The 27,081-nt window shown below is 36.8% G+C and overlaps 1 protein-coding gene across 1 annotated transcript; it reads right to left on the reverse strand.

Moving 5' to 3' along the window:
- Window positions 1–921: 921 nt before the first annotated feature.
- Window positions 922–27,081, reverse strand: METTL14 (methyltransferase like 14). The gene is made up of 11 exons (XM_003899123.5): window positions 26,853–27,081; window positions 24,490–24,578; window positions 23,029–23,116; window positions 20,903–20,983; window positions 20,457–20,544; window positions 17,978–18,068; window positions 15,285–15,426; window positions 12,083–12,175; window positions 8,373–8,489; window positions 6,619–6,829; window positions 922–2,426 (listed from the first exon to the last, which is right to left on the reverse strand). Exons 1-11 carry the CDS (start codon window positions 26,916–26,918, stop codon window positions 2,122–2,124), a joined length of 1,371 nt encoding a protein of 456 aa, XP_003899172.2. The 5' UTR covers window positions 26,919–27,081; the 3' UTR covers window positions 922–2,121.

The raw sequence follows: 27,081 nt of genomic DNA on the forward strand, positions 1-27,081 counted from the left end.
TTACAGGCATGAGCCACCATGCCCAGCATTTCTACATAATTTTGTGGAATGTAAGACATGTAAATATAAAGAAGATCAAAATTTAGAAGAGGTCAGAGTAATGAAGTTTCATTGGAAACCTTTCCTCAATGAATACATAGTCTATTGCAAAAACAATACCTCAATCTTTACTGAAAGTGAAAGTTAGCAAAACCTAGTGAATCAATTCCATCTTGGTATTAAAAAGACCAGATTCATCGTCAAAGGGATAAATTCTAGGTCTTACGTTCTTTTTCCACCATATACTCTTTTTAAAATAACTTTTCCCTAAATATGGTAGATCATGGCTCCCCTTAACTTTCAACCAACAAAGCAGCCATACCTACCTCTTTGTAAGATGAAATTGTGACACCGATCTCACAGGTGCCTATGCCATGTAAACAGCAGGAATGTCACCTCCTCCAGGAATGTCACCTTGGGTAGGCCCAGGGTATGGAACGTAATAGAGAGCCCTGTGTATAGGACATGGTTACTCTTTAGCTGCTACTTCTAAGGACCCATCACAGGCAAGCGGAATTTCTCCATCCTGACCTCATTCCCAGGTCAATGCTGACATATAGAGTTCTAAATCTAGATAATTTGTAATTAGTGAAGTCGAAAATATACCATAATTTCAGCAAAAACCATAATTTCAGCAAAAAAATGCTCTCTTGTACTAAATAGTACTAGGCTTTTAAGGATCTCAGCCTTATTTCTTCTATCATTCAGTCCTTATCTTCAAACTGAGTCTTTGGTGGATGTACTATAATCTCATCTTAGGTATAATATGAGCACAGAATGGTCATTAAAATCCATCAGACAAAAAAAAGAGATTGATTTTAGGTCAGTCCTTTTTCAACTGGTAACAACAGTAATTCTACTTATAGAAAACAGACTCAAATCTCAAAAGTTTAAAGTTTCATTAGAAAAATCATAAAAATAAGAAAAGTATTCATCAAGAATAATAGTATAATTTCATTATCAAATTCATTTAAAACATGAATTACAGTATAGCAAGAGAAGTGACAGCATAAAGTCTTATATAATTTTAAAAACAAACATCACACCATATGGTTTTAATAAAAGGCAATAGCAGTTCCAATTTCCAAGCTGTATCCTTAAGTTGAGGGTTTTCTATAGTTGGTTTTACATTAAACTATCTCCATAAGAAGTTTAAAGGTGTATGTCGTTTCATCACCAAGTATTTTAGTCCCAAAATGTTTAAACCAAGCATCTGATAATGAGGTGCCTTGTTGTTGCCTCTCTTTTATTTGAGGAATATAAAATTTAAGGTCAATCCCAGTTCAAGTTCACACCAGAGTGCGATCTAGCACATGAATATTTGTCCTCCTTTGCTTCTTAGGAAGCATGATTAGGAGTCATAGCCACAAAATTGAGATTACGATGATGACCTTTTTTTTTTTTTAAAGTCTGCCTACTAAGTTCCATCTCTTCTTTCACCCATCCCTGGAATCTCCACCTCCCCTATCAGATTTTAGATTTGGGAAGAGGTGATTTTGTTCAAAGTCTCTTAATTTCTTCAGTATTCAAATTATATCTGAGTTTATTTAAAACTTAAAAAAAAGATGAAAAAGCTCACCTCTTTTTATTGTTTCATCAAGAAAATGTTAAAACCCTGACAGAAGCTTACCATCTGTTCCAACCCTACTCTATCAGGGCCCCAAACAGCTCCCCATTTGCTATAGCAGCAGTGACAGGATGTGCATTACCAACTCCTGTCAGCACTAGCATGATACCACAGACTGGATCTTTTTCCATTATTTATTCCCCAAAATTAGCAAAATCCTTTGTAATTAATTGAAGTCTATCAGAATAAATTCAGTCTCTGAAGATGAAGCTACTTGAATTGTTCCATTCTGTTCATGCACATAACAAAAGGCAGGATTATTCATTCATCCTGAAAAAAAATGAGACAGTGTGTGTGACAACCGCAAGCGAGGCTGGCTAAGACATTCCTGGAGCTCAGAGAAATTAAAGCAAAGTGCAAGCTGGAAGTGAGTTCTAAAGTTAAGTCTCCCACTTGAAATTTAATTACAGTAAAGAAGGTTAGAGGAGGATGAATAGGTTCAATGTCTTCAACAATTATCGGGGTGGAAAGCCACCTCTGTGTGCTCCTCCACGGCCCCCTCTAAAGCCACCTCTTTCTCCTCGGAAGTTAGATCGATTTCTTTCTCGTCCACGGCCAGCAGAAGTTCCACCTCTTCCTCCACCTCTGGGAGCTCCACCTCCTCGGTCAGATTTAGATTTGGGAGGAGGTGATTTTGGTCGAAGTCTCTCAATTTCTTCTGTACAACCAGTCAAGTAGGAATTAGGAGCACTGAAATAGGATGCATATGTTTCCGCATTGTAGTTGCTATTTGTAAGTGTTGGTCCAACTGTGAGCCAGCCTGCAATGGAGGAAACAAAGATTATACTTTTTATTTGCAATTTTCTCTTCTATTATTAATTCTTTAGAAGCTAGTTCAAATCCCCAGTGCATTCTTAAAGATGTCCCCATCATTCATCCCATATTGATATCTTTTACAGAATAGCACTTAACTGTGGTAATGTTTTAAAGATTTAACAGGTATATATCTTGTTTTTCCTTCTAGACTGTAACTTTTGTAATATATCCTCTTCATTGTCCCCATCCATGTACTATCTTTTGTGAGAATAGAACTTAGAGAAAAAAAATCCTATACATTACACTGAGTTTGGGTTTAGTGAAACTGTAATAAATTATATATAATCTTCCTATTTATGTAAATGGTGCCATTTTCTGATTAAAATCTTGGAGCCAACTTTTGCTCTACACTTGCTAACTAGAAAATATTCTCAGTTGATAGGTCTGAGAAATTTAACCACTACCATGTTACTCCTACTCATTCCTATCTTTCCATTTCTACTGCTACACTCAAATTTAAGCCCCCCCCCCCCGTTTTTTTTAAACAAAGTCAATACCCTACCATATAACACGTGTCACAGACATACATATATACTGTAATGATCTCATAACCTATAGCTTCTCCTCCCTCTAAAAGTGGAAAACCTAAAGCAAAGATTAAAACATGTCACTTCTCTGCTCAAAAACCTTCCAACTGTTTCCACAAAGCCCAAATTCATAAATATGAAATATAAGATCTTTTACAATGATGGCTGAATGAACTTTCCAATAACACTTCTCATTAATGCTTTTCATGAACCTCTAAGTAAAACAATGAACTACTATAGTAACTTCTTCTATACTAATCCCTATTTTTGTGCCCATATTATTTTCTTTTCTAACCTGTCAACCTGTTAAAAATCCCACCCTTCAACATCCAACTCAAATATATTTCTTACATAAAATGAAAATTATTTCTTCTTTCTCAGAATCTCCACTGCACATTATACTTCCGTAGGTAAAAAGCTATTTTGTCAATTATATTGCTAGACAGCTCTGCTTCTAATAAGGATATTTTCTGATTAATTAAACTGTCTCTAGAATAGAAGGAACTACAAAATTAACTATAAATACCCAATACAGACACCATGCTTTGGGGTTCTCTGGGTGTGGTGACTCTTATAGACATGTCTTTTGCAAGGGTCCCTGGAAATATGCCTCTGGAGCATTACAAGAGACACAGCATTATTTGGGACAGGTTCAATTATCCCTAAGAATTAGGTTATTTATCGGCAAAATTAGGGTTATAATATATCTGCCCCATCATCCTTAGGTTATTTCTTAGAAAAGTAGATGCATCATAAAAAGCTATAAAATGAAAAATATTTCACTAGGATCACATTCTAAAATACAGTAGCCATTTCTGTACAATACTTAGTTCATTGTTTTTCAAAACATTTTTAGTTTCTAACAGTGCAGGAATACAATAAGATTTATAATAGTTGAAGAAAAAAAGGTCAATTATACTGTGCCTTTTATGTATGACCTGACAGATACCATGATCAAGAAGCACATTCCACACCTGTGGGCTCTCACTGACTATTAAATCCATGAGATTTTTATTTGCTGCCTTCTAATTTGTTTTTTGGCACGTTTGTGGTATTATGGCACATGATATTCAATATATGTGGAACACAACACCACAAATAATAAGAAACAGAAAATTTAAAGATATAATAAAAATAACTAATACTCTGTCTCCCTTGCTATATTGTCTCTTACATAAAACATGGGCATCTTTGCAGAGTAAACTGGCTGTAGAAGTCCAAGGGACTCCCCTCTCTTCCAAATTCTGCACTGCAACATTGTGTTTTACTAGAAATTTGAAAAGTATTACTAAGAACAGAGTAAGTTTAAAATAGTCTGGCTTGGGTCTGGTGGCTCACACTTGTAATCCCAGCACTTGGAAGGCCGAGGCGGGCGATCACTTGGGGTCAGGAGTTCGAGACTAGCTTGGCCAACATGGTGAAACTTCGTCTCTAACAAAAATACAAAAAATTAGCCAGGCGTGGTGGCGCACACCTGTAGTCCCAGCTACTCAGGAGGCTGAATCACTTGAACCCAGGAGGCAGGGGTTGCAGTGCACCAAGATCGTGCCACTGCACTCCAGCCTGGACCACAGAGTGAGACCTTGTCTCAAAAAAAAAAAAAAAATTGTCTGGCTTCGGAGTATATTTGACTCACATAGTTATCTGTAAACCTTTATTTTAACGTAATGGTAAATGGTATTCCTAAGGTATATGTGAAATACCTTAGGCTATTTCCTTGAGGAAGAAGTGTATTTGAGGAGCAACTTAATAAACTAAGGTCTTTTTTTTCTTTTTTCGAGACAGAGTCTTACTCTGTCACCCTGGCTGGAGTACGGTGGCACAATCTCGGCTTACTGCAACCTCTGCCTCCCAGGTTCAAGCGATTCTTCCACCTCAGCCTCCCAAGTAGTTGGGATTACAGGCACACACCACCACATCCAGCTAATTTTTGTATTTTTAGTAGAGACAGGATTTCACCATGTTGCCCAGGCTGGTCTCAAACTCCTGACCTCAAGTGATCTGCCCACCCCGGCCTCCCAAAGTGCTGGGATTACAGGCGTAAGCCAGAGTGCCTGGCCATAAATTAAGGTCTCTTGAACAGACTCTCAATTGCACATACTATTATTTATATGGCTAACTCCCAAACACCTATACTTCGATCAATCAGATTGTTCTTCATTATTTTAATGTAGCTAATACTAAGTTTTTGCAAGAGTTTCTTTCTTGAAACTCTTGCCTATTCAATTTCTTTTTTATACTAGTAGTTTACAAGTACAAAATTAAACCTTACCCCTAACCTGAATATCAATCTAAAAATACTTCAGATAGAAAGACAGCAAGTAAATCCAAAGAAAGTAGAAAGAAAATAAAAAAGCAGAAATTAATTAAATAAAAATAAACATGTAACAAGGCAATGAGAAGACAGTCACCGAATAAGAGAAAATATTTGCAAAAACAAATCTGATAAAGTACTATTCTGCAAAATATACAAGTAACTCTTAAACGTCAACAATAAGAAAACAAACAGCCAAATAAAAAACGGGCCAAAGACCTTAAAAGACATCTCACCAAATAAGGCATACAGATAGCAAATAAGCATATGAAAAGATGTTCTACATCATATGCCATCAGAAAAATGCAAATTAAAACAACAATGTGATACTACTACACACACACTAAAATTGCCAAAATCCTGAACACTGACAACACCAAATGCTGGTGAGGATGTGGAGCAACAGGAACTCTCACTGCCGGTGGAAATGCAAAAAGGTACAGGCACTTCAGAAGACAGTCGTGGCAGTTACTTACAAAATTAAACACATTCTTACCATAAAATCCAGCATTTGTGTTCCCTGGCATTTACCCAAAGGAGCTGAAAACTTATGACCACACAAAAACCTGTACACAGATTTCCACTGTAGCTTATTCATAACTGCCAAAACTTGGAAGATGTCCTTCAGTAGGTAAATGGATACATAAACTGTGGTACATCCAATGGAATATTATTCAGCACTAAAAAGAAATGACCTATCAAACCATGAAAAGGAATGGAGAAATCTTAAATGCCAATTACCAAATGAAAGAAGCCAATCTAAAAAAGCCACATACTATACAATTCCAACTATATAACATTCTGACAAAGGCAAATTATGGAGACAGTAAAAAAGTGGTTGTCAAGGGTTGTGGGTAGGGATGAATAAGTGGAGCATGGAGGATTTTTAGGGCAGTGAAACTATTGAGTATGATCCTATAATGGTGGATAGATGTCATTATACATTTGTCCAAACTCACAGAATTACTACACCAAGAGTGAATCCTAATGTAAACCGTGGACTTTGAGTGATTATGACGTGTCAATGTAGGTTCATCATTTGTAACAAATGTACCACTCTGGTGGGAGATATTGATAATTGGAAAGGTTATGCATGTCTGGGGCAGAAGGTATGTGGAAAGTCTCTGTGTCTTCCTCTCAATTTTGCTATGGACCTGAAACTGTTCATATTTGAGTACAGCAAGAAAAGGAATCAAATGCATAAGAACTTTATTTCACACAGCACCGTGTCCTATTTCTTGACATGCATAACCCAAAGAATCATAAAGTTGTTGTTGTTTTAACTGAGGTCCTACCTGGTCGAATTGTACTATCTCTTCCAAATAGATGAAGGCGTCTTCTACCAAGACAAAAATGCTCAATTATATGAAAAATTTCTACAGGTTTTTCTATATTGCCAATTTCAGGTTCTTCTGTGATAATTAAGTCAATGTCAACATTAGCATGAATGAAGTCCCCATCTGTGCTACGCTTCACAGTTCCTTTGATCCCCATGAGGCAGTGTTCCTAAATAACAAGAGCAGACCAATTAATCTCTTTTAATCAACAGTCATTCCAAAACCTTTTACATTGACGTCCTCAATTCTAAAACAATCCTCATTTCTCCAAATCTTTGGGATACAGTTATTTCTCTTTTTTTTGAGACTGGGTCTCACTCTGTCACCCAGGCTGGAGTACAGTGGCACAATCTCAGCTCACTGCAGCCTTGATCTCCTGGGCTCAAGTGATCCCCCTGCCTCAGCCTCCCAAGTAGCTGGGACCACAAGAACACGCCACCACACCTGGCTAATTTTTAAATTTTTTGTAAAGACAGGGTCTCGCCATGTTGCTCAGGCTGGTCTCAAATTCCTGGGCTCAGGTGATCTACCTACCTCGGCCTCCCAAAGTGCAGGGATTATAGAAGTGAGCCACCATTTCTGGTGAGATACAGTTCTATGGGCAACAAAACAACAGGAAAACCTGGATCTCTGGATGAGGAAAGACTGCCATGTAAATAAGAAAAACTCTTTTCTACACTCTCACTTACAACACTCAGTATTTTCAGAATACTTCATTTCTGATCCCAGATGTGTGGATTTTTCCCATACCAAGCAATTCTTCATTTCTTCATCAACACATTCAATTCAATTCTGACACTATCTACCTAGTTAGTGCAGACCCCACAGGTCAAGGGCTGAGAACCACATGATTGCACCACCTTCAGATACCAATCACAAGTCCAGATTGTCACCTGTGCTTCTGACCAACTGGCTATAAATCAGAGGTTCCCACGACCTCTTCCTCGAGTTAGATCATTTGCTAGAACAGCTCAAGGAATTCAGGAAAGCTCTTTACTTACTATGATCTATTTATTATAAAAGGATACAACTCAAAACAGCCAGATGGAAGAGATATATAATGAAAAGTATGGGGCATGGGGCATGGAGCTGCTGTGCCCTCTCCAAGTGGACCACAGTCCCAGAAACTCCACAGGTTCACCAACCCAGAAGCTCTCCAACCCCTGTCTTGGAATTTTTACGGAGGCTTCATTACCTAGGCATGATTCCAGTCCAAAAAAGACTTAATAAGAAAGACCCTCCCACCAGTGGCTCCCTAAAAAGTAAAGAAAAAAACCTGTTAAAACCTGATACTAGCAACTCAGAGTCACAAGGAACAGAAGTTCTCAGGGGTTCTTGTAAAGGAAAAAGAAGGAAAGAAGAGAGAAATATGTCTCTAAGCTGGCCAGCTAGAGTTTTGCGGCTCTCTCTTCTTTCTGAGCCTAGAAAAATTCCACGGGTCAGTGTGATCAAAAGCCTTTATCTAATAGAAATATGGCATTTAGGACATAGAGGAATATATACGCCCCTTTTTAGCATGGTGGGGTTATCTAAGACAATGAATAAAACATTTTAAAACTAATTTGGATGTATTCCTGTAATGCTCAATGCTATCTTCACCAGTCTAAGAAAAGGACCTTTTTATTGAAGTTAATTAAACAGTATATAGTGATTTGGAAAAGCTTGAGAGAAAACCATGAAAATTTAAAAAAACAAATCAGTAAAGGCAATACCTTTGTTCTCTGAAAGACAGCCTTTGGATCTAAAGTTTTAGTCTTCCCAGGATTGTTTTTATTGGTTTTAATCCAACAAATATCTTCACATCTTCTGTAGCCCCATTTTCGTAAACACTAGAAACAAAAGAATTTTAAACAGAAATCCTTAACTTAAAGAAATAAACAATACTTACAATAACCAACTAGCTTTAAAAAAAAACTTTCTAGAGGCTTCAGACACTATATTCCAAGGTTTCAAGGTAATTTTGTTTCAGTGTAGAATATAAAAAGAAATGCCAGTCTTTAAATATATAGCCATAATACGGAATACATATATACCTTCTGGATATCAACGTCACATATATAGTTGACTATCAAAACATAGAAAGGATTACATCATCTCCCAATTCTACATTCTAGTGTCATCAATGGACATGGGGTTTTAAATTTTAAGCGCTCAGACCTTCTGTAATCACAAAATAATCCAAAACACAATTTGATTCCCACCACCTCAATATTCTATTCTCTGACAAAGCTGTACACTGTTGAAAATCTTCTAAATGCTAACTTCAAATGAGAGTCTTATAAAACCTTATTTCTATATTTAATACAACTGTAAAAATGTTCAAACTTAAAATTGCTACATGTATCTCTTTGTTGGGTAAAATGGTACTTTCATCTCTACATAACCTAGAAAATAGAGACGTGAACCTTAATGACCTAGAAGCTGTTACACATTAACATAAAACAAATACCAGCTAAATGATTGCTCACAGTGACATCTGAAAGTCTACCATATGCTAGTGCTACGTAGCTGCTGGGAATAAAAACATGAATAAGACACAGTCCCTATCCCCATCAACTTAAGAATAAAGGAAGGAAAAATAAATAAATAAGTACAGTATTGCTGGTATGATGATCAAGTACATATAAAGATATAGTAGAGGGGGGTTGGGGACTAGGGGAGGGATAGCATTAGGAGAAATACCTAATGTAGATTACAGGTTGATGGGTGCAGCAAACCACCATGGCACGTGTATACCTACGTAACAAACCTGCATGTTCTGCACATGTATCCCAGAACTTAAAGTATAATTTTAAAAAAACCAAAAAACAAAAAACTTTCCAACAAGCTTCCTTTCCACCACAGGAAATCCTGTTGGGAGTTCCCCCTGAACCAAAAAAAAAAAAAAAAAGATATAGTAGAGTATAAAACATACACTTTTCAGGAATGCTTATTGGGTAATGTAAGATAACACCTCAAAATGAAACTTAGAATTTTATTTTATTTAATTAATTAATTTATTTATTTAGAGACGGAGTCTCACCCAGGCGGGAGTTCAGGAGTGTAATCTTCACTCACTGCAACCTCTGCTTCCCAGGTTCAAGTGATTCTCATGCCTCAGCTTCCCAACTGGCTGGGACCACAAGCACGTGCCACCATGCCATGCTAATTTTTGTATTTTAGTAGAGATGGGGTTGGCCAGGCTGGTCTTGAACTCCTGGCCTCAAGTGATCTGCCCGCCTCTGTCTCTCAAAGTGCTGGGATGACAGATATGAGCCACTGCACCCAGCAGAGTTTTATTTTAAAATCTCCGAAATCAAGATCAATATTTGTTCCTGTTACTAAATATTTATTTTGCACCGTGTCATTAACATCACTATGACCTAAATTCTACATGCCCTAATCCACTAATTTATCAAAAGCTCATGAGTATTTATCATGCTGAATTATTTTTCTAAATCTTAAATCATTTTTCGCCAAACTCTCACCAGTATGATAAACTGCTGCATAAGCAAATAAGATAAAAACCTCCTGGATGGCTACTCAGGAGGCTGAAGCAGGAGAATCGCTTCAATTGGGAGGCAGGGCTTTACAGTGAGCCAAGATAGCACAACTGCATTCCAGCATGGGTGACAAAGCAAGGCTCTGTCTCAAAAGAAAAAAAAAAAAAGATAAAAATCTCCTAATCATTTTCAATCTAATTTGGGGAATAAGAGATGAGAGGAAAGATCAAAGTCAGATATTAAAGTTAAAGTAAATACCAATATGCCTATAAAAACATATGTTTCACTCTTACTTTTCAATAGCATCTTGAAGAGCCACCACCAAAAAAAAATGGAGATATTCAACTGAAATACAGTTATAGTCTACCTTGGAGTTAATAAATAATAGAAGCAGTGATGTTACCCAACAGCCTTACTATTTATATAAAGAATATAAAGTAATTGTAGAATTTCAGAATTTGGGCACGATCTTATTTCCATATAATCATACTTGTTATCTCATATAATCCTACTTAAAATTTTCAACTGTCAAATGGATACCTCCCCAAATTGGAATGATTAAATGAGATAGTTTGGTGTACAGTAAGTAATATGTCATAAAAATGAAAAGTGTTGGCCGGGCGCGGTGGCTCACGCCTGTAATCCCAGCACTTTGGGAGGCCGAGGCGGGCGAATCACAAGGTCAGGAGATCGAGACCACGGTGAAACCCTGTCTCTACTAAAAATACAAAAAATGAGCCGGGCGAGGTGGCGGGCGCCTGTAGTCCCAGCTACTCGGGAGGCTGGGGCAGGAGAATGGCGTGAACCCGGGAGGCGGAGTTTGCAGTGAGCCAGGATCGCGCCATTGCACTCTAGCTTGGGCGACAGAGCAACACTCCGTCTCAAAAAAAAAAAAAAAAAAAAGAAAAGTGTCAACCAATAAAATGTGATGAAACTGAGACCCTCAAGAGTATCTTTTTGCCCAAAGTCTTACTGTTACATAGCAGACGAATTGAGAGCAAAATTAAGACTCCTGATACCTAGTCATAATACTGTTGTTATTCTTGTTTAAAACAGCATATATATTATTTTGTTCCTTTTGGCCAGGGCCAATCAGGCCCAGGAATGGTGGCTCATTCCTGTAATCCCAACACTTTGGGAGGCTGAGGTGGGAGGATCCCTTGAGCCCAGGAGTTTGAGGCCAGCCTGGGCAACATAAAAAGACCTAATCTCTGAAAATACTAAAAAAAATTAGCCAGGGGTAGTGTTGTGCCTGTGGTCCCAGCTATTAGGAGGCTGAGGTGGGAAAACTGCTTGAGTTCAGGAGGTCGAGGCTGCAGTAAGCCATGACTGTGCCACTGCACTCTAGCCTGGGCAACAGAGTTGGTACCTTGTCCCAAAAAAAAGAAAAAAGAAAAAAAAAAAACCTCCAATACAAAAATAAAATAAAATAAAAAAGCTCTGAAATTCAATTAAATATTAGATACTTAAAATAAGTTCAGGTATTATAACTTCTTTCTCATTCATTCATGTCTTCCATATGCTGTGTTACTTTTCCAATTTTATTTGACTTCCATTTGGATTTCAGGAGCCAATGCTCCTGAATACTTTCAGCTACTCATAGAATACTTTTTAGCTACTCATAAAGAATTGTAAATGACACCAAGCAGCTCATTTTTGAGGTATAATTTGGAGCTTCAAATCTTTAAGCTGTTCTCTTCCTGTACTTGTAATGAAGCGTCTTTTGAAAGAGCTACACATTTATCCCTAGTGCTGGTTAACTAACTTACAAGTATTGCCTTTCTTACGTTCTTTTCTGGAAATTTTTTTTCTCAATAATTTAGAATTATTTAAGAAACAAAGGACAAAATAACATCCACTTTCAAACATCCTATGCAACATACTGTTGTATTTTTTTTCTTATTAATTTAAAAATCCACTTTATAAAAGCACCATCTTACCACTCTTCCAAGGTCCAGCCCCTCCCCAGAACCACACCAGAGAAAAATAAATGATCGAGGTGCTGCAATCTCATCAATTTCTAACTTCATAATCTGTAAGAAATCAAAACAATATTGCATAAAAGTATTTTGTTTCCCATTCATCCTAAATCCAAAAGAACAACAATTAAGATTAGGATAGATGTGTTCTTTAAGTATATTAGTTTCCATTAGGAACTATAATAGAAAATAAACATTATCCTTAAAATTACTTGTTCTATTGTTTTGTTACTTTATATACAAACAACATACACACATGTGCTCACATATACATATATACACTTGCTTTTATATGGAAAGAGCTTATAGGAAACAATAGCTATAGGATTATGGAATTTTTTAAGATAGAGCTTGAGAGAGATTCTCCAGCAATGTTTTATCATTTACTGAAAAAGAATGAAGCACTTAACTGAGCCCAGAGTTAGGGACAAAATAAAAATAAAATATAGCAATAAATGTTTCGGGAGGACTGTGATATCTAGTATCTACAGAAGAACTTCTCAATAAATCAATACACATATTTTCCTACAATTACTACTTAAAGTCTGAAATGCTAAAAAAAAAAAAAAAAAATTCTCTTTTGACACTAATTCTAAAAGTTAAGTGTTGGTACTTTCATTAAATTCTTGTGTTCTTAAGTAAAACACAATGACCACTACTGACTCTCCACCATGAAAAAGAATACCTGTGAAACCCAAACACTTTTCTTATTTACATTTTGTTATTACATTAACTACTGGCACTTTCTTTAGGATAATATCTCATAAAAGTTAAGAGCTTAGGGCTCTGGGGCCAGACAAAATTTTTCAATATGCCAGCCAGAGCTGAAGTACAGTGAAATTAAACTGAAATCAAGAATCTGCATATGAAATAGAATTTCTTTATTTTAAAAACTGTATTAGTTTATTATATATAATTGAAGCTCTTGTACCTCACTGCTGAAACCTCACGGATTGGTTAGAGAAAACAAAGTTCTGCCTAATTATTAATAAAGGACATAATCAGATTGCTTAAATTTTTTCTTTTGATCAAACTGACAAAAAATGGTTTTTAATATTAATATTCAACTTTAATGAGGATATGCTTAACTAGACATTCTTAAACACTACTGAAAGGAATGTAAATTTATACCTATCTGGAAAACTTATCTGCAATAAATATCAAGAGCATTAAGTCTTTAATCTTACGTCTTAGAAATACTACATTCTGTGCACTTTTCTGATTTTTCAACAATAAATACAGATAACACTTTAAACAGGGAAGGGGAAAAACTGTTACATTATAGGAGCCACATAAATGTAAATAAAAGTGCTAGGAATATTAAAGCTAATAGGAAAAGCTTCAAGGAAGAGGAAGAATTAGACGTAAATCTTGGAAAAATAGATATGATTAAGAGTAGTAACCACCATTAACTCAGAAAGGGACATGCAAGGATTCCCATCTGTTTTCTAAGAAACATGTCTTCCAGTTTCAGTCCCTTCCTTGCCCCACATCTTTTCTAGAAGCGCAGGACGCTCCTGGTTACACTGTCCTTGAAACTCACTGTTCCCTTGGTTTCCATTACATTCATACTCTCCTGGTTCTCTTCATTCATCACTGAACAACTCGTTTTTAAATTTATTTTATACGTAGTATTTAATTGTAAATGTTTTCCCAGGTTTTACCGTCAGTCCACATTTTTATACGGAGACACGATCCCAGGATAAATTCATTTATTTGCATGGATTTTATGTGATAATCCTCTAAAATATGTATTTTGAAACCAGATCTGCCTGTCCTTAGAGTTTCATATTCTATTCCTATGACCTCTTCCATTTGAATGTCTCACATATACCTAGAAATCAACTTATTCAATATTATTTAACCTCTCTAATCCTGCTTGTCTTCTGAAACTCACTCTCAGTTGGTGACAATTCAATCCACCTATCCCAAGATAGAGACCATGAGTTATCCTTAACTCTTCCCCTCATCCCAATCACTCAATCTTACCAAATCTACCTCCTAAACATTACTGAAGTTATCACCTTCTTTCCATGCCTACTATTACCCTAATTGAGGGTCCCTTCATCTCAGCATTACATTACTCTAAGAAAGAGTCTTCTAATTATTCTCCTTTTTCCAGAATTCTTTCTGTTTTTTGAGACAGAGTCTTGCTCTGTCGCCCAGGCTGGAGTACAATGGCGCAATCTCAACTCACTGCAACCTCTGCCTCCCGGGTTCAAGCGATTCTCCTGCCTCAGCCTCCCAAGTAGCTGGGATAATAGGTGCGTGCCACCACGCCCACCTAATTTTTATATTTTTAGTAGAGCTGGGGTTTCACCATGTTGATCAGGCTGCTCTCAAACTCCAGACCTCGTGATCCACCCGCCTCGCCTCCCAAAGTGCTGGGATTACAGGCATGAGCTACCATGCCCAGCTATGTTTCCAGAATTCTTTCCCAGACTCTACCCCAGCTTCCAAACACCAATCTGACCTTTTTACAAAACTGGTTAAAACTCTTCAAAGACTTATTAATGTCTTCAGAATAAAAGTCCAAACTCCTGACACATCACCTCAAGATAGTCCCAATCTGTGTTCCAACAATACCAATGTACATACAGGACCTCCAGCCCACAACCAGATAGTCATTTGCCTCCATCCCTTCTGTTCTTGTTGTTCCTTGTGCTTGTAAGACCCGTCCCACATCTTTCTTGACTAATTCCAACTAATCTATTTATATTGTTCAGGTGCCACCTCCTCTGTGTTCATATGTCCCATCTACCTGGGCTTGGTCAATTGTTCTCATGTCATCTTACGCAGGACTCCATCATTTAATCAACAAAATTGTGATTATGTGTCCATAAAGGCTATTTATCCATACTTTACTACACTGTAAATGGTTTAAAGAGCCAAGGACTCTAAGACCAAAATTGTAAGTCTTCTATAGCCTATTTGCTTATTATCTGCTCAATGTTCAATTTTTGCCTTGAGAAGAAGAATCAAATTAAAGATAATGTAATATTGGTCAATGTACCTTGGACCTTCAGCTATAATTTACACTATAAATCTATATTTATAATCCATACAAAAGTAGGGATGATATTTATTATCTCACTTTCTGACCAAATAAACATATTCATTTGAAAATAAATAATTCATTACAACGTAGAAAGTTTCATCATACATCATCCCAAGTCCAGCACTTTTCATTAGCAGTGATGCCAGTTTCTCTGTAATATTCTTCTAAAGGGGGTTCCAGAAGAATCACATCAAATTTGGGTGTTAGTTCTCTGATGTCAAAGGCTTCTATATCAGCTTGTAAGTACCTATTTGATTAAATCATAAAAAATGAGATTTTTTAAAAAAAGCTTTTTAAATAAGATTTTCAAGTACCTTAACAGATGATAATGAAAGAAAAGTCTTAGATATCACTAAACATTATTACTGAACACTATTTACAAAGTAATCAGTAAGTTAATTAATAAAGGCCTTTTTATTGAGAGTCTTTTTTTCTTCAGTATAGACTTAAACCATCTACCAGTGATCTTTCTTAAGTCATGAACATAATTAAACTACATAGTAAAAGTCCTACTATTCCCCATGTACACCCAGAATATATTCTTCTCTCAATATTAAAAATCCATACTCAGATGTGTCTCTGAACCCCTTTCCATTCTCATCTGAATTTTTCATTGTTTTATTCTCAATTGTTTAGTTAGTTAGAAAATCCATTTCTCTGTAAGCTTTACATGCTTCCCCCTAAAACACAGTTTTCATATAATTTTCTTTTATTAGTTTTGTCATTAATAAAAATGTTTCTATTAAGAGTCTTTTCATGCTACCTAATATAAGTTAGTACTGGCCTTTACTGAAAAGATATTTTCACATAGCATGAAAATATTTTAAATTTAAAATGCTTTAAATGTAAATGGGTTTTCGTGGTTTTTTTTTTTTTTTTTTTTGAGACAAGGTCTCACTATATTGCTCAGGATGAATGCAGTGGCTATTCACAGGCCTGATCATAGAGTACTACAACCTCAAACTCTTGGGCTCAAGTGATATTCCCACCTCAACATCTCATTAAAGGTGTATTTTAGGCCACGCATGGTGGCTCATGCCTATAATACCAACACTTTGGGAGGCCAAGGTGTGAGGACTGATTGACCCCAGGAATTTGAGACCAGCCTGGGCAACACAGTGAGACCCTGTCTCTATGTAAATAAATAAATAAATAAGCAAGCAAGTAAAGGTGTATTTTAAAATACGACGAATATTAGAGTATACTTAGACTTCCTCTCCACATACTAAGACATTCTGTGGTGCTTCTAATGACTTACAGAATACTTTTTTTTTTTTTTTTTTGAGAAAGTGTCTCACTCTGTCACCAGGCTGGAGTGCAGTGGCACAATCTTGGCTCACTGCAAGCTCTGCCTCCCTACAGGCATGTGCTACCACATCCAGCTAATTTTCATATTTTTAGTAGAGATAGGGTTTCACTATGTTGGCCAGGACAGTCTCGATCTCTTGCTCTCGTGATCCGCCCACCTCGGCCTCCCAAAGTGCTGGGATTACAGGTATGAGCCACCGCACCCAGCCCAAAACACATTTCATCATATCGTTAAATGTACAAAACATTTAAAGCTAAATTCTCCAATTGCAAAGATCTCATAAACATTTCTGAGGAAAATATTATTCTGTTTAGCAAGGTTAAAAAGAATTATCATATTCCAAATTGTTAAGAATAGTATCTCAGAATGCTAAGCTGTTATTAGTATTTGTTTTCTTCTTATCCTGAATCTACATTTTCTAAGCTTCCTTTAACAAACAAATTACTTGACAAGATATCATTTAAAGGCATTTTAAGTAAGTTATCAAGAATATGGAGTCTCATTCTGTCACCCAGGCTAAAGTGCAATCAAGCGATCTCAGCTCACTGCAACCTCTGCCTCCCAGGTTCAAATGATTCTCCTGCCTCAGCCTCCTGAGTAGCTGGGATTACAAGCACGTGCCACCATGCCTGGCTAATTTTTGCATTTTTAGTAGAGATGAGGTTTCAGCATGTTGGCCAGGCTGGTCTCAAACTCGTGACCTCAGGTGATCCACCTGCCTCAGCCTCCCAAAGTGCTGGGATTAGAGGCGAGCCACCGTGCCCGGTTTGGATGACTTTTAAGAAGAAAAAATATTTAGAGGCACTTTAAGCAAATTATCTGAAAAGCTGAAAAAAAAAACTGAGAGCCCACTGTGAAGTCAGCACCAGAGTTTCAAATCAACATTTTTGCTATAATGAAGAAATAGGGCTCGGTGAGGTGGCTCATGCCTGTAATCCCAGCACTTTGAGGCTGAGGGGGGCAAATCACCCGAGGTCAGGAGTTTGAGACCAGCCTGGGCAACACGGTGAAACCCCGTCTCTACCAAAAATACAAAAATTAGCCAGGCATGGTGGTGTGTGCCAAAAATTAGCCAGGCATGGTGGTACATGCCTGTAATCCCAGCTCTTCAGAATGCTGAGGCATGAGAATCGCTTGAACCCAGGAGGCGGAGGTTACAGTGAGCCGAGATCACGCGACTGCTCTCCACACCGCAGTCTGGGCAACAGAGTGAGACTCCATCTCAAAAAAGAAATATAGAGCCAGGAGTGAAATGCCTGTAGTCCAGCCGAGGTGGAAGGATTGCTTGAGCCCAGGAGATGGACACAAGCCTGGGCAACATAATGAGACCCAGTCTTTAAAAAACAAAAAAGCAGAGAGAAGAAACAGAGTAATAAAGCATGTTAACATGAGTGTTGAATTTAGGAAAAAGAAAAAAGGTTACAGGATAAACAAATTGATATTTTAAGCCTGAGTTGGGAATAAACAGTAATTGAATAAAAACACTTACATAGGAGGAGTGTTAGATTTAGCTATTAACTCATCCTTTAGCCTGATGAGCTCCCTCAGTTTAGGATATTCTTCAAATCTGTCAGCTAAACCTGAGCAGAAAAAATAGTAAAGTCTAAATTCAACTCAACTGAAGTTAATATCAGTAATTCAAAAGTTATGAGCCCTTTCAAGAAAACAAAACAATACATACACCACTTGACTCATATCTCTTAAGAAAGCTTAATTTCTAATAATTTTAAACAATATGTATGCAGATTTCATAACTAATGACATGCAAGTAAAAATCCAGATGTTCTTAAAACCCAGTCCAAGTCAATAAGCCACTTAATATCACATATTTATTAAGTTAAACAATCACCCCTAGCATCCAGTTTAACACTCAGGGGAAAAAAAACAAAATAAATTACCTTTCTTGTGTGATTTTTTCCCCCTTCTTCTTAGCTAAAACAACAACAACAAAAAAAACCTTCTCCTAAAGAACCTGATTAAGATTTGTACTTAATTTCTTGGATAGTTATTCAAAAGCAAAGAAAACAAGTGTTTCTTCCCAAACAGGAAGCATACTTATAACAACAATAAATTATATGAACTTCCTAATTTAAAAACCAAAAATACAAATATTAGTAACTTTAACATCAAAGAAAAAAAGAAAAAGAGTTTATAAAGCTTCCTCAATCAGTGGTGGCAGATCACATTTCAAATAAAATGAATTTGAAGATTTTATTATAGTCAAGTTTCAAGACAGCAGTCAGCTTCTAATCATCTACAAAACAGAAGGTACAACTTTTCCTCAATCTGTAATAGTTTTCTAAGTATGTTTTCTTTGCCTTGGGGAGGCAGGTATCCTAAGAGCAGAGCAGTTTATATCTAAATCTGGTTATACAATTTAACCACAAATTTTTAAGCTACATCTACATTTTGCTTACAAAAACATTAAAATTGGTTTCTCTACTTCAAGAGTAATGTTGCTTACAAGTAACAAAGGAAAAACTAAATTTGATTATATCAAAAATAGAATGTTTGTCCTACAAAATATACTATCAAGAAAGTGACCCACAGAATGCGAGAAAATATTTGCAAATTATTCATCAGGTAAGAGACTTGTACTCAGAATATGTAAAAAATACACACCCACACCCACACACAAAGAGAATATATAAGACTGTTGTTATTCAATAGTAAAAAGACAGTGAAACAATTTAAAAATACACAAAGTATTACGATATCTCTCTAAAAAAGATATTTAAATGGCCAATAAGCATATAAAAAGATGCTCAGTATCATTAGCCACTAGGCAAATGCAAATCAAAACTACAATAAAATACCACTTCACACTTACTAGGATGGCTACCATAAAAAACAGATAATAATAAGTGCCCAAGATGTGAAGAAACTGGAACCATCATACATCATTAGTAAAAATGTAAAATGGTGCAGCTGCTTGGAAAAACACTTGAGTAGTTGTTAGAAAGGTAAACATATATAATGGCATATTACTTGGCAATTTAAAAACATGAAGTACAGGCACATGCTTCAACATCAATGACCCTTAAAAATAGGCTAAGTGAAAGAAGCCATGACAAACCACCACACATTGTATAGTTTCATTTATATGAAATGTCCAAAATAGGTAAATGTATAGAAATATAAAGTAGATCAGTAGATACTTAAGGCTGAGAAGGGGTAGATGAGAAAGAGGAAATGGGGACTGACTGCTAATGGGTACAGGGCTTCCTTAGGGGAGATGCAAATGTTCTAATATAGATTGTGGTAATAGTTGCACAACCCTGTGGATACATTAAAGAAAAACACTGAATTATACTCTTTGAGAGAATTGTACAGTATATAAGTATTACCTCAGTAAATCTGTCTAAAATGCAAGAATAGGCATAGTACCAAACTGGAGCCAAAAAGAAACAAACAAAAAAATAGTAATATTGATTTACAGAAAAAGAAGGTATACCGGGCCCGGCGCAATAGCTTACGCCTGTAATCTCAGCACTTTGGGAGGCCGAGGCAGGCAGATCACCTAAGGTCAGGTGTTTGAGACCAACATGGTGAAACCTTGTCTCTACTAAAAATATAAAAATTATCCAGGCGCGGTGGCAGGTGCCTGTAATCCCAGTTACTAAAGAGGCTGAGGCAGGAGAATCGCCTGAATCCGGAAGGCAGAGGTTACAGTGAGCCAAGATCTCCCCACTGCACTCCAGCCTGGGCAACAAAGCAAGGCTCTGTCTCAAAGAAAAGAAAGAAAAGAAAAGAAAAGAAAAGAAAAGAAAAGAAAAGAAAAGAAAAGAAAAAAAGAAAGAAAGAGAGAAAGAAAGAAAAGAAAAAGAAGGTATATCAGGAGCACTGAGAACAAAAGAAAGATGTCAAGCTGGGAAGAATAATTTTGTTAGAAATATCCACAAATTGGATAAATTACATGCATGTAATTGAGAGTCAGCAATAGCGTATTCCAAACAAATCTGACATACCTACATCCCTGATGAAATTCTGAGGTCTATGTCCAGTGTCTACAAAATGTTGGCAGTAATCATTATGGGGATTTAAGCTCTGTGTTCCCTAAATTAAAAAAAACAAAATTAAATTTGTAGCATGCACTGTAATGGCAGATGAATTATCTCTACTTTGTTTTCTACTACAAGGTCATACAAAATGCAGTCAATTGATAGATTTAAAAAATAGTAATATTTGAAAATACAACTAATATTATTACTTTTCAGTAGCTACTGATATTAATATACCTTTATCTCACACTAGCCAAATATCAGAAGACTATTTCATGAGCAATTTTAAATAATCTTTATTTCATAACAATGATCCTTAAATAATCAAAAATATCTTGAAGACAAATAGGTATTTAAAATCTTTTCAGGTATAGAGCTTAAATGTGATGAGTTACAAAAATTATTTATTTTACCTTAAGAAAAGTACTAGAATCTTTGTAAATCTCTTCTTCATATGGCAAATTTTCTTCTTCCTGTTGCATTTCTAGTTCATCCTTGAAAAACATAAGATTAAGTAAATGTTTTACAAATAGGGGCTATTTCTCTAATTATCACATCTTGATTAAAACTCAACATAAATACTTTATTTCCTTAAGATTTAATAAATGTTTTAAATTAGCATTGAAGTCAAACATTGAAGTCTTTGCTTTTCCCATCATTAGATCTAGCTAGTTGATTCTTTTCATAAAAAAATTTCCTATCATAAATAATAATTACTATACTATTTTGTTGATTTGTCTAAAACTATTTATCTCATATACAATACTATAAATATTAGAGTTTAGTTTGAGTCATGAAAGATATGACCACCAATATTGCAATTTTATTTCCATTAGATTAAACTATACGAAACTGCTATGCTTATAGGTCAAAAAGGTTAGAATATCAGCAACTGTATATGGTTCCACCTAAAATAATCACAAGCATTTAAGTTATGTATTATCAGAACTGCAACATATAAGACATTATTCGCGAGATTAGGTATTATTTCACTGAACTTTCTAGAGATTTTATTGAAACTATACATTCTTATCTCTATTATATACAATTAACTTGCAAAAAACAGAAGTAAGTTTTTTGGACCATAATACTTTCAACTATTTCAACTAAATATTGCAACTACAAGTTAGAAGTTGGGTTTCCCTTGAGGCTCTTTCAGAAATATTTCTACAGTGTAGTCTAGGCCATAAATCCTAAAAATATCTGGATTGTACTATCCAATATTGTCAACATGGAATAACTCCTCCTCAAAAAAGACTACTGCAGCTTCTCAAAATCTGATCCAATCAATTACTCAAAGTTTCGTGGGTTTTTTTTTCTTTTTTTTTGAGACAGAGTCACTCTGTTGCCCAGGCTGGAGTGCACTGGCATGGTCTCGGCTCACTGCAACCTCTGCCTCCCAGGTTCAAGCAATTCTCCTGCCTCAGCCACCTGAGTAGCTGGGATTACAGGCATGTGCCACCATGCCCAGCTGATTTTTTGTATTTTTAGTAGAGACAGGGTTTCATCACATTAGCCAGGAGGGTCTTGAACTCCTAACCTTATGTGATCTGCACGTCTTGGCCTCCCGAAGTGCTTAGATTACAAGCGTGAGGCACAACACCGGGCCCAAAGTTTATGATACACTTATATCCTCAGTCGTCTTTAAGAATATTATTGCCTAGTGCTGGTCAGGCACGATGGCTCACGTCTACAATCCCAACACTTTGGGAAGTCAAGGCAGGTGGATCATGAGGTCAGGAGTTCGAGACAAGCCTGGTCAATATGGTAAAACCCCATCTCTACTAAAAATACAAAAATTAGTCAGGCGTGGCGGTGCGTGCCTGTAGTCCCAGTTACTTGGGAGGCTGAGGCAGAAGAATAGCTTGAAACCAGGAGGAGGAGGTTGCAATGGGCTGAGATCACGCCACTGCACTCCAGCCTGGGCGACAAGAGTGAGACTTCATCTCAAAAAAAATATATATATATATAATTACCCAGTTCTTACCAGACATTATGCTAAGTGCTTCATATACATAATCTAATTTAATCCACACAACTCTTGCATTAAGAAAAGAAAATTGGCCGGGCATAGTGGTTCACACCTGTAATCCCAGCACTTTGGGAGGCCAAGGCGGGTGGATCATGAGGTCAAGAGATCGAGACCATCCTGGTCAACATGTGAAACCCCATCTCTACTAAAAATACAAAAAATAGCTGAGCATGGTGGTGCACACCTGTAGTCCCAGGTACTTGGGAGGCTGAGGCAGAATAATCCCTGAGAACCCAGGAGGCGGAGGTTGCAGTGAGCCAAGATTGTGCCATTGCACTCCGGCCTGGCGACAGAGCAAGACTCCATCTCAAAAAAAAAAAAGAAAAAGAAAAAGATAAGAAAACTGATACCATGGTCTTAATGTAACCAGTGATAACATACGCCACTGATAATTATTTTAGCACATCTTAAAATGAGGCTTTCTATCAAATTTGTTTTCCTAAATATAAATCTATCATTTGAATTTATGTTTTCTTTGACCATAAACTTATTTCACTCTCTACTTGCCTTATATTCTTCCATTTTGTCTTCATCTGTCTCTCCTTCATCCAGATACTTACGTTTCGTATTTGGAGCAGAGGTATCATAGGAAGCCCTGAAAAATAAACAGAAATATTACTCACAAACATATACAAGATGCATAAAAGTATCTATTAATAATAATAATAAACAGATTATAAAAAAGAACAAGACAAAGTTTTCCTGATTAAAGAGTATCTATTTACCCAGTTTATAAGTCATCCAAAAAGTCAAATAACTTGATTGATAATTCTGTGCTTCATTTTCATGAGAAAGCAACCAAATGAGAAAATAAGCTGCTATAAGTGATATATTGAAAAGAAACTTATATAGTATGTATTATTTTAATCTGTTTTGAGCAAAACAGATGTCCAAATTGAAAACTAGAATAACGAAAAAATGTTCAAATGCTTTCTAAACTACCAAATAAATACCACTTTTAGGGTAAAGTATATTTCCTTTTATACAAATTTCTAGGCTGGGCATGGTGGCTCATGCCTGCAATCCCAGCACTTTGGGAGGCCGAGACAGGTGGATCACAAAGTCAAGAGATCGAGACCAGCCTGGCCAACATGATGAAATCCCATGTTTACTAAAAATACAAAAATTAGCTGGAAGTGGTGGCGCACACCTGTAGTCCCAGCTACTTGGGAGGCTGAGGCAAGAGAATCACTTCAACCCTGGAGGCAGAGGTTGCAGTAAGCCAAGATCGCATCACTGCATTCAAGCCTGGTGACAGAGAGAGACTACGTCTCCAAAAAAAAAAAAAAAAAAACTTAAAAATACTTATTTATTTATAGTATATATGCTAATTTTTAGTCTAACATTCCATTTTCTAAGTACTTTACAAATGGGAACTTACTATCCTCAGAAAATAAATATTTCATAATTACTGAACTGACAATAAAAACCATTGTGTCTAAAATCATTATTTTGATGCTTTTCTCAATACACTGCACACCTACCTAGGGGTATCTGTTTAGTAAAACAGTAATTCTTTCACAGTTTTTTTTTCTTTTTCAGATGGAGTCTCACTCTTGTCTCCCAGGCTGGAGTGCAGTGGCACAATCTTGGTTTAGCTCACTATAGCCTCCGCTTGCTGGTTTTAAGCAATTCTCCTGCCTCAACCTCCCGAGTAGCTGGGATTACAGGCGCCTGCCACCACGTTCGGCTAATTTTTGTATTTTTAGTAGAGACGGGGTTTCACCATGTTAACCAGACTGGCCTCGAACTCCTGACTTCCTGGGCTCAAATGATCCACCTGCCTCGGCACAGTGGCTCATACCTATAATCTCAGCACGTTGGGAGGCCAAGGCAGGCGTACCACTTGAGCTCAGGAAGTCAAGGCTGCAGAGAGCCATGATCACTCTACTGCACTCCAACCTATCCAGCCTAGGTAACAGAGTGAAACCCTGTCTCACACACACAAAAAAGAATTATTTGACTGACCTGCAAGTCTCTCTTGTTTCAGCAATTTCTCTCTGCTCATCTTTGCTATTTAACACGGCACCAATGCTGTCGGCACTTTCAGCTCCCAGCTGAGAAAAGGCAAAATCAGAAATTAGATTACAATGCATTGGACAGCCTTTCTAGACATTTGTAGCAGCATTTAATATATTAAATACTTAAAAAACAAAAACACCTTAATTCACATACACACAATAACAATGAATTAATCAGCCTGCAAGACAAACTGGAAAAACCCTGGAAAAAAACTGCATTAATTAAGAATGAGTTTGACAGCTGGCAAACATTTTATGCTTTCAGTTATACGGATGCTCCTTGATTTATGAGGTTATGTCCTGATAAACCCATTGTAAGTTGAAAGTAAATCTGTTTCAAAATAAACGTGGTAAGTGCGTTTTCAACTTATAGTATTTTCCACTTATGATGGGCTTATCGGACATAATTCCATCATAAGTCATTGAGCAGCCTGGATGCCTATCACTTTCAAACCATCATAAAGTTGATTGTTAAGTCAAGTCATAGTAAGTCTGGAACCATCTGTATTTGAAAATAAGACACTTTAGCCAAATTCCTGTAAAGTAATATACACGAATTAATATAGATTGAGCATTCCAAATCCGAAAATCCAAAATCCAAAATGCTCCAGAATCTGGAACTTTTTGAGTACTGACATGACATTCAAAGCAAATTGTCACTGAAGCATTCATATTTTGAAAACTTTTGATATTTGGCATGTTCAACCAGTAATATGCAAATATTCCAAATCCTGAAAAAAGTCTGAAATCCAAAACACTTCTGGCCCAAGCATTTCAGATTAAGAGATATTCAACCTGCAGTAGCAATAACCAAAAAAAGCAGGTAAGACTGTGTTTGCACAGGGTTGTGGGTACCATGTTAAACATTTTGTAGGCATCAGCTTATATAATGTAACTTATTTACGCTATGCTCTAATAAAAATCAATCCAGTTTTACTCAAGCTAAGTCTTACTATTTATGGACACAATGCTGAACTTCACTACCTTAAAACGGCAACATAAATTTTGTTTGGCAGTTGGGAAAATTTTGCAAAATACAAACAAATGCAAATAATGGTTACAAGGCTAAGTAGAGTGGAACCAATTCATAAAAAAACTTTAAAAGCTGGAGCCCCTGGGATTTGTTGAGTGTAAAACACTCAACAAATAATTGTCCTATGAATGTATCTTGAGTGAAATAGAAATCTGAATTCCATATTAAGGAGTAAAACATCTGTGGTAGCAACAAAGAGCTACTGAACATTATTGAAGGTAATATGATAAAAGAAGTTAGGGAAAAGAAGACTTAGAAAGGATATTTGATTTGTCCAAGATCGTAATGCCAGCGGGATAAGGAATAAATCTGGATTCCAAGTTCCCACAGTTTCAGCAGTATACCACAAATGTGTTCATCAGATTTCAGAAGTCCATTTACTAAAACCAAGTTTACTGAAAAATAACAGCAAGATGACTAATTACAGTCTATGAGCATTTCTCCTACCACTTTTACTGATATGAATAGTAGAATTGAAAATACAGCCTCGATTTTAAGTAGAACTGTACACAAGCTGTATTTTCTGCTACTAATCAGCAAATGTTAACTTACTCATGCACAAGAAAGAAGTGAAGGACAATGGTTTAGAAGATAAGCTTTGGGGAGACAACCTAGGTTCTATTTCCCAGCCGAGAAGTGAGCGACCAGGAGTAAAATTCCTTAACCTATGGAGCCTATTTCATTACTTGATAAGTGAAGGTAATACTACCTGTTTCAGGAGATTATTGTGACTAACACAGAGTAAGATTTCAAATATTAACTGTGGATGTGACAAGGATATTGTACATAAGACGCAGAATATAAAATTTACACTCAGACTACTTCCAGTGTAGTCTTTAGAAAGATGTCAAAGAAAATACTGTAAACTGTAAAAATATTTCATAATGAAACCACAATTTCAAGAATTTGGGACTGACGACGAGGAAAAGTAAGAAATAGATGACCAGTTAAATAGTGAAGAGAAATGTAGGGAATAACAAGACACTCAGCCTGGCGTGAACATGCCAGACACTCGGTGGGCGTTCCACAAAGGTTAAAGGCTAATCGTGGCATTCGGTTTAGCACCACAAAGACCGCGGAAGGAACTTGAAAAACATTCGGGGCACCACGAAAATTGAGAACTACAAAGGGAGAACCAGGGATCAGGATCGAAGGACCAGAAAGGCCTTAACAGCGGCAGGTAGAGAGGGGACAGAAAAAGGCGGGGTGTGGAGGGAGGAGGCGGCCGCGCACTCGCATTCTCGATCCCTCCCACAGGGGCCACCAGGGCCGCGGACCTGCTGCGCGAGGAGCTGTCGCCGTAACTTCTGCCGCTCCCGGATCTCCTGCAAGCGGCTATCCATGTTCCAACTCCTGCTTTTCACTACCCCGAGTACTTGTCAATCGCCAGTGAACCCTTGTCCCAACCTTTCTTCCGAGTCTGTGAAACGCTATATTCACTGTGAGCTTATGAACAGAGTATCCTCAAAGCTTTCCTCAATAGGGACTTCCGGCGCGGCCGATATG

This window comes from Papio anubis, chromosome 3, assembly GCF_008728515.1.
Source record: "Papio anubis isolate 15944 chromosome 3, Panubis1.0, whole genome shotgun sequence".
In the NCBI taxonomy this organism is placed as follows: Eukaryota; Metazoa; Chordata; class Mammalia; order Primates; family Cercopithecidae; genus Papio; species Papio anubis.